The 14,093-nt window shown below is 36.6% G+C and overlaps 1 protein-coding gene across 1 annotated transcript in view; it reads right to left on the reverse strand.

Annotated features, from left to right (window-relative positions):
* Window positions 1-5,464: 5,464 nt before the first annotated feature.
* Window positions 5,465-14,093, reverse strand: part of USP45 (ubiquitin specific peptidase 45) — a 59,218-nt gene continuing 50,589 nt past the window's right edge. The window contains exons 16-18 of the mRNA XM_008152604.3: window positions 13,688-13,774; window positions 10,676-10,829; window positions 5,465-9,510 (exon numbers count right to left, since the gene is read on the reverse strand). Coding sequence (XP_008150826.2) covers window positions 9,380-9,510; window positions 10,676-10,829; window positions 13,688-13,774 — 372 coding nt within the window. The 3' untranslated portion in view covers window positions 5,465-9,379. The remainder of the gene's footprint in view (window positions 9,511-10,675; window positions 10,830-13,687; window positions 13,775-14,093) is intronic.

The following is a 14,093-nucleotide window of genomic DNA, read 5'->3' on the forward strand; positions in this document are numbered from 1 at the left end:
TTTCTAAGCCCCTTTAAAATTAGGGAGGAATTGGTGAATTAGTTCTGGCCAATAAGCTGTGGTTTAAGTGATGACTGTCATTTCTGGACCTGATGCACTGTAACATCAAACAAGAAGGTTATATGTTTCATATAATGCAGCTCTGGGTTGGTATATTCTCTCTCAGTCTGGATCACTGAGTTATTTCATGGGAAATACTGGCCAGAAAGAGCCCCAAATCAACAAAAAGGCTGCAATGATCACAGAATAAGCTGCTAAGATTCTGAAGTAATTTGGTAATACAGCCTAAGTCTAGCCTCCCCTGACAAATACAGATATTGGTAATGGGAGTTGGGTGCTGCTCTAAGAACCAAAGCTATGTGGTATTAGCTTAGAGGTTGGTTGGTATACTTAGCTAATACTGGAGGCTAGAAACATGGCACTTCACGTTATGCAGTGGATTTGAAGTAACTAACCCACAATAACCTGGGAGGGAGAAAATGTACCTAGTGAGTTTCAAACTAAGGGGAAAAGTTGAATAATAAGAGTGTGTGGGGGGTGCTATTGGACACATTTGGCAAGTTCATTATAAAACTGGAGCTCAGAAAGAATGGTTGATTTGTGAAACCTGAAACTAAGGAAGAGGGGACCAGAAATTCTGAGCCTCATAATGGTTGTGATTTTCACCTCCAAGCAGTAAGAGATAAACTTGAGAAAGCCTTGCAGCAAAATCCATAACTATGAGTGTAGACTTCATATTTATTTTGGAAAAAAACTTCAATGGATTAATTAAGGGTGTGGAACCTTAATTTTTTTCTTCACTTGGAAAAAAAGTACCTGAAGATGAAAATGTGGTTAAGAGGATGGCTCTCACTTTAAAACTTATAGACAGAATATACCTGCCAAAAAGTCAGGAGAGATATGGAGGTAGGAAGTCAGAGAAATATAGCCAACCCACGAAGTACTTGTCTTAAAAAAAATGGTATGGTTATTGGCATGTAAATCTGACTGAAAGCAGAAAAAGGCCTACTTTAAGAGTTGTATTGAATGCTGAAACCGGTTTGGCTCAGTGGATAGAGCGTCGGCCTGCGGACTCAAGGGTCCCGGGTTCGATTCTGGTCAAGGGCATGTACCTTGGTTGCGGGCACATCCCCAGTAAGGGGTGTGTAAGAGGCAGCTGATCGATGTTTCTCTCTCATCGATGTTTCTAACCCTCTATTCCTCTCTGTAAAAAATCAATAAAATATATATTTTTTTAAAAAGAGTTGTACTGAAAAATAAATTATAAACATTGGCTAAAAGAACTTGTGACTGTTTTAAAGAAAAACACGAAAAAACAACTTCCCCAATTATCTAGGAAATAGACTGAAATACTAGTAAAGCTATGTATTTCCCAAGGACGGCATATTCCTCAAACAGCCATTCAGATATAGTCAAGGAGGAAAATAAAAAAATATCCTTCCAGAAGGTGGAGTATGGAGTCAAAGAGAACAATGGAAAAGGGAATTCTTAGTGAACAAAAATGGACATTCCCCATAACCAGTGTAAGAGACCCTGATAACATTTCTATTCTTCTTCCCCATCTGAATGAGAATATTTATTATGGTCATGTTCCCCCAGTTCCACCTCTGTACAGTAAGTATATGGGAAAATAGAGCATACCCCTTTGTCCCTGGGTCTCCAGACCAGTGGGAGCAACATCCAGAACTGATGTAGCTTCCCTAAAGCACCTGAACTTAGCAAATAAAACTGCCTGGATGGGACTTTGTGTTTATTTGTTTGTTTGTTTGTTTTTAAATATGTTTTGATTTTGAGAGAGGGAAAGGAATAGACAGAAACATCGATGAGAGAGAAACATCATTGTTCAGCTGCCTCCTGCATGACCCCACCCCCACCCCCACTTTGAGGATCGAGCCTACAACCTGGGCATGTGCCCTGACCAGGATCCGAACCTGTGACCGCTTGGTTCATGGGTTAAAGCTCAGCCACTGAGCACACTGCAGGGCTGGATGCAACTTTGGGGCTGTATCCCATAAAAACGGAGTCACCGGGAAAGAAACCAAGATGGCGGCAAAGGTAAACTCCTAAACTGCCGCCTCGCACAACAATTTCAAAACTACAACGAAAAGACAAAATGTCTATCACCCAGAACCACAGGAAAGCTGGCTGAGTGGAAGTTCTACAGCTGGAAGGAAGGAGAAAGGAACACAAGGCTGAGGTACGGAGGCACGTGAATCGGGCTGGTGGTGGGCGACTGGGCACACTGCTTTTTTTCAACACGAAGGGAAACAAGCTCCCGATTACTCTGAAATCCAGTTTCTGGGGAAACGCGGGGGACCAAGACACCTATGGGGAGAAGCTGGACTGTCGGCCATTGGGTTGGAAAGTGAGGGTGACTTTCATGCAGAAGCGCGCCCAGCAATCAGTGTTTAGTGCAGTGCGGGACGCGGGGACTTGGAAACGTGGAAAGGCAGAGATGGCTGACTTGCAGCCATTGCTGTTTGCCACACCTCAGCCTAGTGACGCCCTGAGACCCCGCCCCACACAATCTACAAATACACCTAAGCTCCGTGCAGCGGCTTTTGCATATAAATGGCCTGCCCTGTTGAAGCTTAACCAAATAAACTGCAGCTCCAGTCAGACTGCTCCAAAACCTCCAAATCCCAAGCAAAGAGAAAACTGTAGTTCTTGCTGTTGCTCCTGCTGGGTGGCCTCAGACAGTAGCTGACCTGCACCCCATTGGAGATTCAGACACTAGTGTATCTAGTGGTCAGTGTGAGACGACACCAGATTTCAACTACTCTCATAAGGGATACATTCAAGAGGCAGACTCAGTGAGCACCAAAGCCCCACTAGAACAAGTCCTGCCCCATAAACATGTCTCCTCCACAGCAATTCTTCCGTTATAGACACAGCGGGTCCTCACAGCCAATTGGCCTGGAGGTCAATTCCTCCCAGTGACACCAACAAGACTTAACTACAACAAGGCTGTACACACAGTCCACAAAGGGGTGCACCAAGAGTGTCCACCTCAGGTAACTCGGAGGCTGACCCATTGAACCATATAAGACACCTAAGCATACAAAGCCACCCTACCAACTCAGGGAAGCAGCAAAAATGAGGAGACAAGGAAACAGATCACAAATGAAAGAAATGGAGGAGAACAAACGACTGGATATAGAGTTCAAAACCATGGCTATAAGGTTTTTCAAGAATTTCCTAGAAAAGGCCGATAAATTTAACAAGACCCTTGAGGATATGAAAAAGGACCAACTAGAAATTAAACATACACTGACTGAAATAAAGAATATTATACAGAGACCCAACAGCAGACTAGAGGAACGCAAGAATCAAGTCAAAGATTTGGAATACAAAGAGGCAAAGGACACTCCTCCAGAGAAGCAAGAAGAGAAGAGAATCCAGAAAGTAGAAGATAGTGTAAGGAGCCTCTGGGACAACCTCAAGCATACCAGCATCCGAATTATGGGGGTGCCAGAAGAAGAGAGAGAGCAAGACACTGAAAACCTATTTGAAGAAATAATGAACGAAAACTTCCCCCACCTGGTGAAAGAAAGTGCAAAGAACCCCAAACAAAAGGAATCCAAAGAGGACCACACCAAGACACATCATAATTAAAATGCCAAGGGCAAAAGACAAAGAGAATCTTACAAGCAGCAAGAGAAAAACAGTTAGTTACCTACACCCATACGACTGTCAGCTGATTTCTCAACAGAAACTATGCAGGCCAGATGGGAATGGCAAGAAATATTCAAAGTGATGAGTAGCAAGAACCTACAACCAAGATTACTCTACCCAGCAAAGTTATCATTCAGAATTGAAGGGCAGATAAAGAGCTTCACAGATAAGAAAAAGCTAAAGGAGTTCATCAACACCAAACCAGTACTATATGAAATGCTGAAAGGTATTACTTAAGAAGAAGAAGAAAAAAGTAAAGATAAAAATTATGAACAACGAATACATATCAACAAGTGAATCTAAAAGTCAAGTGAATTAAAAATCTGAGAAATAGAATAAACTGGTGAATATAATAGAATCAGGGGCATAGAATGGGAGTGGATTGATAATTCTCAGGGGGAAAGAGGTGTCTGTGTGGGGGGTATGGGAAGAGACTGGACAAAAATCGTACACCTATGGATGAGGACAGTGCGGGGGAGATAAGGGCAGAGGGTGGGTTGGGAACCGGGTGGAGGGGAGCTATGGGAGGAAAAAAAGAGAAACAATTGTAATAATCTGAACAATAAAGATTTATAAAATAAAATAAAAACCTTACATTGAACTTTAAAAAAACAAACAAACACGGAGTCACCATGTTTCATGTGTAGAAAGAAGAGTGAGCTGAGTATTTAGTGACTCTTCCCATACTTTTTTTCCTGAATCCATGGAAGACCTACTTGCAATTAGGCAGAGACATGTGACTACTTCTGGCCAATGGTTGTTGGAGACACCTCCAAGATGAAGAATTTAATCGTCGGTGCAAGACATTTTAATGCTCACTTTCCCTGCCATAGTGTGAGGCCTGGTGTTGAAATGATAAGAGCCACAATCAGCCTGGATTACAGTCACCAGTTGGAAAATAGTTGCCTTTACAATTGCCAAGACTCACAGTGGACCCTGGGTGAGAAATAAACTTCTGTTGTGTTAAGCCACTGGGATGTTTGGTTATTTGCTACAGTGGCATAAACAGCCTATTTACATACAAATGGGAATACAAACATTTTGGATATTTATGCTTGGGTGCAACTTTAAAAATGTATGAAAATACATTTTTCAGGGAATTCATGAACCTCTAAAATTACATACGAAAATCTGCTGCATATATTTTTCTGAGAATTTTCCTTCCCATCTTCTATAGGAGAGGGCTCCCAAATTAAAACCCTCCTCTTCCCCCAACACTCATAGTTTTCCTTTGGGATTAGCAGGACCTTAATTGCTATATGGCTCTATGGGTAATATTGCTTGAATTTTCTCCATGTCATTTGCTATTTGATATATCTTTTCCTTATTCTTCATTTCTTAGGATGTCTACTTCCTCCCTTATTGGGATTTCTATTTCCTGTGTTTAGTGCTGTATCCCCAATGCCTACTACACAGCAGGTATTCAATAAATACTTACAAAATTATTAAACAAATGAAAGATGGACTATAACTTTCCTCATAATCTCAAAGAGCTATATGACCCAAAAAAGGTTAAACACAGTTAAACAAAATATTACCTAATGAATTATCCTGCCTAAATAACACAAACATTTCCAGAAATATCTGAAAGGATGAAGACTCACCTTTGGTAGATAATGAAATCTGAGTAAGGGTGGCCCATTTAAGATACTTTATTCTGAAACCATGAATTTCTAAAATATGAAGAATATTTTGAATTTAGCTAAGTAAGTAAATATAATGTTGATAGATAAGATATTCTACTCAGTAATGTGCACTGCAAAAAAAACTCCAGGACCAATCTTGAAGTATAAAGTAAATAAGAATTTAATATTTATTATGCAGGTTTATACAGTAACATCAAAGTAATACTCAATAAGTTAGTTATTTTCTAAAAACACTGCAAAAAAAAAAAAAAAGTAAAGATAAAACCGTAGGAATGATATATTACCCAAGGCTACTCAAAATTAAAAATATAGTTATCCATCTTTAAATAGATTTGAATTGATGAATTTTCACATTAACCAAAACATTTTAAATATCTAAAAATAGTCTTTCTTTATACACTATATATAGATGCTCAATTTTATTGCATATAACATATTTGGTTTAGGCTTATATATCAGGTAATATGCAGATAAATAAATTATGAATATGAATTTAAGAAAAGTAGGCAGGATGTTATTTTATACTACAAAAATTAGATGAAAGTGATACATTACACAGCTTAGTCCTCAGGAAATTTTATTTAGCTATTGTATAAAATCACTGAGTAAAATCACATGCAAGCTAAGAGCTATTAAATATTATATTGCAAAATAGCTCTGTTGGCACATTTAAAATAAAACAGGTATCAGTTTACTACCCTTAGAACTGACACCAACTACCACTCCCTTTGGTCACCCAAAAGGTGGTCTTCACATCAGGTTTAAAAATTCACTGCTCTGCTACTGATTTCTTCAATGTTAATGGATTACAATTAAACAGAAATACTAATTTAAACACTGTTTAAACTACCTTTTATAAGACAAAAAGCCCAAGTTTGCAGATTAACGTATAATATAAAGATATATTTTTCCATCATTTTACTGGGTAATGACAAAATCTTAAATATAGACACATACATGGTTATGTCAAAAATATTCACGTAATTGGCACAATCGAAATTTTATTTTAAATATGGAAAAAATAGGGGAAACTGGGATTAGACATACCTTCTAAACCAGTTTCTAAATAAAGCTAGTAAAATTTCTGTTTAACTTTTTAAATTCATTTGGCCAAGCACTTATGGTTGGTATTTTGAAGATCTGTAAACATTCTCACTTATTTGTACTGTTTCCTGAGTCATCTGGAAACTATCGTTATTATAGTAGCTTCATAGTTTTGTACCCCTACAAATGTGCTTTGGAAATATTCAAAATAAAAACAAAAATGTTAATGCAGACCCATGTATAACTTAAAATACTTTCTCTTTTTACAAGAGCTATAATTAGAAAACTCTTAGGTTTCAAAATTAAATTTATTCCATTATCAATAGACCTGAAAAAGCATTCATAAATTCTAGACCATAAAAAGTAGATTTTAGAATTAGCTCATTTAACAATATGGAAATGGAAATAAAAGTATTCTATTTGTATGTTACTTACGGGATAATGTCTAAAACCTATATAGGTCTCTCCATTTTAAAACATGTTAAAATAGTGTCAGCAAGGTGCCTGACCCATAGTGGATGTTCAATAAATATATACATAATGAATAAATGTGAAGTTAAGCATAAAAACTACTGCAGTACTTCAGTACGGAAGTAATGTTCTGAAGCTACAATGTCTCACTCACTCAATGAAAAATCTGTTGTCACTGGTACTCAGAATAAAGCTTAAAATATCCATTTGATAAATACAGCACTGATGCATTTCTTGGTATCCTATCAATGAAAGGAGGAAGTAGGCACTTTCCTTGATTCTGGGCCTTAACTATCACTCACCATCTCTGACTTTAGCTGTGTAAGGGATAAGCCAAAGGGCAACAGAAAAGAATGCTCTCTCCTTCCTTCCTTTCCCTTCCCTTCCTTCTCTCCCTTCCTTCGTGCTTCCCTTTCTCTCTTTCTTCTATCAATGATACAAGAAGCATGTGATCAACCAATGAAAAGTGCATGCCTCTTAGTATCTTTTCTAGGAGCAAAATGAGGTGACAATATTTACATTTGGGGGAGTGGATGGTAATTGTCATTACTAAGTTGGCTGACATGGATAGAGATTTAACTAGTATTTCTCAAAAAAATTCACTGCTCTGCTACTGATTTCTTCAATGTTAATGGATTACAATTAAACAGAAATACTAATTTAAACACTGTTTAAACTACCTTTTATAAGACAAACAACCCAAGTTTGCAGATCAACGTATAAAGATATATTTTTCCATCATTTTACTGTTAAAAATCAAGAAAAATACTATTAAAATTGCAACAGCTTAAAAATAGAATTTGTGCCATGACAATTTTTTGAGTTCTGCATTTTGTATATTATCACAATTCCATTCATCCATGAATCAAAAGGCAGCACTGGTAACCCTGATAATGTTACATACTCACACGTTAAAAAGAACCAAAGTCTTGGTTAAATAGTTCCACAATGATCTCCAGCCACTATTCTTTTCCTTACTTCCCAAAAGGAGAACTAACTGGGAGTAGGCACTTATCCAGCACCTTCCTGTACTATCATTTGTTGGCACTAATGATTAGGATGCTTGAACCATGCAATTATGTATTTTGACTCAATCAAGTGACACCAAAATTGTGATTATTTTTTAAAATTTAAGCCCAAGCAGTAGTAATATTTTCATGCCAAGTTTTGACAGCTTAATTTGTATTCTAGGGGAAAAATTATCATTTCTTTACTATTAATTAATTATTTAAAAAGAAAATCAGAAATGCCAACTTCATGCCCCATTAAAAGCTATAATCACTTGAACTTATTAATGGTGTTTGCTGAATACAAAGTGATCACAAAACCCTAACACCATGATTTATATTTACTGATCTACAGAATTATAAATGTATCATACTACCCTGTTAAATATAATAAGAATATAATTATTTACAAATTTAATTAGGTAATTTATATTTCAAAGATATCCTATGATCTCATATGGATTAACAACTTCTATTTATCAATTCTGAATGTAACAATTATCTATAATTATACTTTGACCTTGGCTAATCACTTGCAACTCCACTAATAGGTTACAAATAATATGTTGATGAAATATTTCAATATTTTTCTAGTTCTCAAAACAGCAAAGCTATAAGCTAATCAATATATTGATTGTAAATCCATATTACTGAAGTTACAGTGAAACCTTTTTATATGTCTGAAATCATACAAAATATGACAAGATCATTATGCCAACTGTGTAAATGTATCTGATAGCAATGTTTCCCATACAGCAGCATACATATACCACTGGATAGTCCTGAGATGATTTTGAGTGAATTGCTACATGAATGAACAATTTTTATTTTATAGTTATATATTTATTTTAAGTTTATTAGAGAAAATAAAACTAGCACATAAATGGGGCTACAGTTAAAAACTAAGGTTAAAATTATAAGTAAATAATGGCACAAGAGATACATATATATCAGAAAGGTGGTATGTGATTCACATTTGGGTAATACTTTTGTTTTTTATTGATTTTAGAGAGAGAGGGAGAAAAAAAAGAAATAAACATTCATCGGCTGCCTCTGGTACCACCCCAAACGGGGATCGAACCCACAACCTAGGTATGTGCCTGACCAGGAATCGAACTCTCAGTCGTTTGGTGTATGGGATGATGCTCCAGCCCACTGAGCACCCGGCCAGGGCTGGATAACAGTTTTAAGGAAGGATCTGATTTGGCCAGCATCATTTCTGAATGTTTGTAATAATAGGCCACATCATAAAGGAGTTTCCTCTACTACTGTAAATTCTAGTTTTGTTCCAGGACAAACATTTTAAAACATGTGTTTACATTTATTTTAAAAATATAAATTTGAAAGCACTGACTAAATTTAAGTTACTTTAAAAGAATTCACCCAAATAGTAAAAATGTTCAGGAGCATTTGAGGGACATGCTATTCCTATAGAAGAGAATAAACTACAAAGGCACATTGCATATTACAACTATCATTGCAGCATTTAAATAAAAGTGATCTAAATAATCATTAACCTTAATAATTAACAACTAGTTAAAATATTCTTTCATAAAAAAGCAGGTACGCTTGTGCACTAAGTGCTCTTGATTCTGGAACCTCCTGCACATAAGTGTCACTGACATGGAACCACTGGCCTGCCGATTCACTATCCGGTTCTTTCAAACCTAACAAAACAAAAAGAAGTATAATTTTACAATAAGTGTGTTTTTTCTTTACATTATAAGCAATAACATATCACAAACTAGATTTATTTAGTGCTAGATCTTATTGCATACGTCTGTTTCTTCCTAAATGAACTCACTCTTTAAAGCATTAATAATAGTATCATTTTTCTTGAAAAAATCTAGTGAAATATTAGATAGCCTTGTAAATATTTATTGTTTCAGGAAAACCATTTTCACTAAAAGAGAAAAAAACACAAAGTTAGTTTGCTGATCCATAAGCAAAGTTAGCAAAATTTCAACTCCAACTATATCCTGAGACTTGGTGTCTTCAGAAATTTTGTTATCCTATATAATATGCAAATTGACCATCACATCCTCACAAGAATGCTGCCTACGACCAGGCTGGCAGGGGGGTTAGTGAAGGACGACCAAACGACTGAACAAGCAGGCTGCGTGGGGCGACCAGGCCGGCAGGGGGGTTAGTGAGGGATGACCAAACGACTGAACAAGTAGGCTGCGTGGGGCAACCAGGCCGGCAGGGAGGCCGTGAGGAGCAACCAGGCCAGCGGGGGAGGGGGCAGTTGGGGGTGACCAGGCCAGCAGGGGGGGGGCAGTTGGGGGTGACAAGGCCAGCAGGGGGAGCAGTTGGGGGTGAGCAGGCTGGCAGGAAGAGTGGTTAGGGGCGATCAGGCAGGTAGGCAGGTGAGTGGTTAGGAGCCAGCGGTCCCGGATTGTGAGAGGGATGTCTGACTGCCGGTTTAGGTCCAATCCTTCAGGGATCCCTGCAGGATCGGGCCTAAACCGGCAGTCAGACATCTCCTGAGGGGTCCCAGACTGGAGAGGGTGCAGGCCAGGCTGAGGGACACCCCACCCCACCATGCACAAATTTTGTGCACCGGGCCACTAGTTATTAAATAAAATGCCACCTCACTGCAGTACATGACATAACACCTTGAAAAACTGTGCCACTTTACATCACCTAGAAGGGCACAGTCTTAGGATATTTAAGATTCTTTAAGATTATCTAGTACTCTTAAATGTATTTCTCACGAAACACTAATAAAGTGAATCCACATGAGTCATCCATGAAATAACTTGTCTCTTCCAGAAAAGGAAGAATAAATTCATTTGTTTTTAAGAATAAAGTAAACTTAGGATAACATACCAGGTACACTTTTCTTTCCAGTGATCTGTTCCAATAACTTCCTAGAGGGGGTTCTCACTTTCACATACGCAGTGTAGTGGCCTCCTCGCATTGAGCCGCTGTGTTCCACTATGCCGTACAGGCCGTAGAGAACTTTCTCTCCCGCACTTACATTCTTCAGACAAAAATAAGTTAGTAATGTTTAGTGAAACGCTATTGTAAGGAAAATTAAGTCAATTGTACATCCTGCTTAACATAAGAAAATAACATATTAAAAATACACTGAGATACTTTTCTGCACATATTAGACTGACAAAACACAAATGCTTCACAACATCCTCTGCTGGGTGGGCTGTGGGAAGAGAACCACACACCCTGCTGGTGGGAATGCAGAGGGGTCCAGCCCCCATGCTGGCCTACTTAATGTTATCAAGCTAAATTACACATGTGTTACTCTTGGCTTTATCAATCCTGTTTCTAGGATTCTCTCTCACACGTACATAAGCAAAATATAAAGAGATATGCACCACATGACTAATTGCATAATTATTTATATTATCAAAAAATTGGAATAGGCCTAAATGTCCATTAAGTGGGGACAGGTTGAATAAACTATGATGCACCCATACAACAGAGTATTATGCTGCTTAAAAAGTGGAATGCAGACTATCTCTAAATACTGCTTTGAAATAATCTCCAGAATATAATGGGAAGAATAGGTAAAAAAAAAAAAAGGATATATATTATAAGTTATGATTACTTAAGAGGAGAAATCCATACATACATACCTATCTACTTACATTAAAAAAAAAACTAGAAGAATAAACTATAATTTTTAACAATGGTTATCTAGAAAGGGAGGGAAGAAACAGATGGAACAGATGGAGAAAAGCTACACTTGTTTAAATTTACTTTGTATATTTGATACATTTGACTTCAGAACTGTGTAAATATTTTATGTAATTATGAAACAAAATTTGAAAATTTTAAATTTAAAAAACAGTCACTAAAAATCAAAATAAAAAAATTAAGCAAGTGAAGAATTTATCCAGTTGGTGGCATAGTCACTCAGAGAGGAACCACTAGGGTCAGGTCAGAAAAACCCAGAAGCCAATTTGAAGTGGCTTTCAGTAGCCAACAATTAGACAAATATATTAGAGCATGAATAAAAGACAAGAATAGTAAATTAAAACTTATCTGATGTGTTTAAAACCATAAACTCATAATGATAAGTTAATTGATCACAGTTTGAGAATGCTATTGAATTCATTATTCTGAAAACTAGTTTAAAAGGGAGGCAGGAAAAGAATTGGGCATTTACCCTGTCTTTTCTATAAGAACTATACCATAAGATGACTAAATAGATAAAAGGAATACCTCTTTATATAGAGGTTATCTAGTTAATAAATGAAGAAGGAATAAGAAAATTAGAATATCACCATTCTGTAATTCTTAATGAACTCATGAATCTAACATTGAGCATCATTGGCCACTATCACAAAAAGATAATTGTCATTCTGGGACACTTGAATAAACACTCCCCATGAAATAGACTTGCCAGAAAAAAAATAAGGAATATCAAACCTGAATCTGTTCAAGCTTCTCCAGATCCAACTATCCAACTGCCTACTTGTAGTAAAAAAAGAGGATAGCCCTAGCCAGTTTGGTTCAGTGGATAGAGCATCAGCCTGCGGACTATAGGGTCTCTGGTTCGATCCCAGTCAACGGCACATGCCCGGGACGCAGGCTTGATCCCCAGTAGGCGGCATGCAGGAGGCAGGCAATCAATGCTTCTCTCTCATCATTGATGTTTCTATCTCTCTCATCCTCCCTTCCTCTCTGAAATCAATAAAAAATATATATTTTAAAAAATAAATAAAGAGGATAGAGGAATAATCATTAAAATCTAAATTATGGGAAACTACATAAAAGATGGTCTAGTTTCGCCCTAACTGTTTTGGCTCAGTGGATAGAGCATCGGCCTGCGGACTGAAAGGTCCCGGGTTCGATTTCGGTCAAGGGCATGTACCTTGGTTGTGGGCACATCCCCAGTAGGAGGTGAGCAAGAAGCAGCTGATTGATGTTTTTCTCCCATCAATGTTTCTAACTAACTCTCTATCCCTCTCCCTCACTGTAAAAAATCAATAAAATATGTTTAAAAAAAAAAAAAAAGATGGTCTAGTTTCTTCAACAAATAAATTACGAAGAGGGAAGAGAAGGGGAGAGAGATGGGAGAGAGGAACTGTATATTAAAAGAGACTGAAAGACATTATCCAATTATAATGTGTAGTCCTTAGTTGGATATGAAGTCATTTAAGATTTTTCATTTACGATATAATTAGAAATACAGACTCTAGATGATATGAAGAAATTGTTTACTTGGTTTAGTGTGAAAGTGGTATTGTGGTTATGTTAAAAAGGAGGAGTGATTCTTATCTTTTAGAAATATATAGTGAAATATATATGAATGAAATGATGCTTCAAACTAATATAGGGGTGGTAGATGAGTTTGTGGATGGGGCAGGACTGGCCATGTATCTGAGGTTTTAAAGCTAGGTGATAGGTGCGAGAGGTTCATTGTACTGTCTTGTCTGTTTCTGTATATGTTGGAAATTCTCCATAATAGGTACTTTCAAAAATATGTTTTTCATAAATTTGATACAGAGCTTGTTAAGTCTCATTTTTTGGGGGGCATTATCAAATTCTAATACTGAGTGTTAATAACTGACAGATAGTGCTGATATTCCACAGATGAACTGGATTCACCAAAAAATTGCATTTAAGATATTTTTGTTTGATTTACCTAATCATAAAATCTTGTTGTCAAAAAATGTTTTGATTGATCAATATATTAAAAATATTAAGTTTAATAAGTATTCTCTTATATACCACAAAACCTAGACTGCTAACCAGAAATCATGAACAGGAGCTTAGTTTTTAAGAAAAGAAAGAAAAGTATGGCACAACAAACAATCATAGGATACTTTAAGCATATTATTTGCAAGTCAATTAAATATTAATAATATACTGCACCTTACAAGTAGCAGAACAGAATGGTGCTAAATCAAGTATAAGCGGAAAATCTACATGTCTGTTTACTTTGCGAAGACTTGATCCAGCCTAAAAAGACCAAAAAGAAAAATTAATGTGACAAACTCAATCTAAATCACTGTTTGTTAATTAAAACTAAAAGAGGAATCCTAGAAGTTTTTTCATAGCTATAAAAACATGATTAATGAATAGTCCAAAATTGATATATGACTAAATTTTTAATTAGGTTTCATGAACTGTTATTGCAAATATATATTTTTATGCATATTTTTACTATAAACAATATTGGAATAATTACTTTCACTGTGGCTTTTCAACACTTAGAGAAAAATAAATTGTGGCTTTTCAACATTAAAATAAATTCAATGTGATAAAAACTAAGCTATTT

The sequence above is a fragment of the Eptesicus fuscus genome, chromosome 10 (genome assembly GCF_027574615.1).
Source record: "Eptesicus fuscus isolate TK198812 chromosome 10, DD_ASM_mEF_20220401, whole genome shotgun sequence".
Classification (NCBI taxonomy): Eukaryota; Metazoa; Chordata; class Mammalia; order Chiroptera; family Vespertilionidae; genus Eptesicus; species Eptesicus fuscus.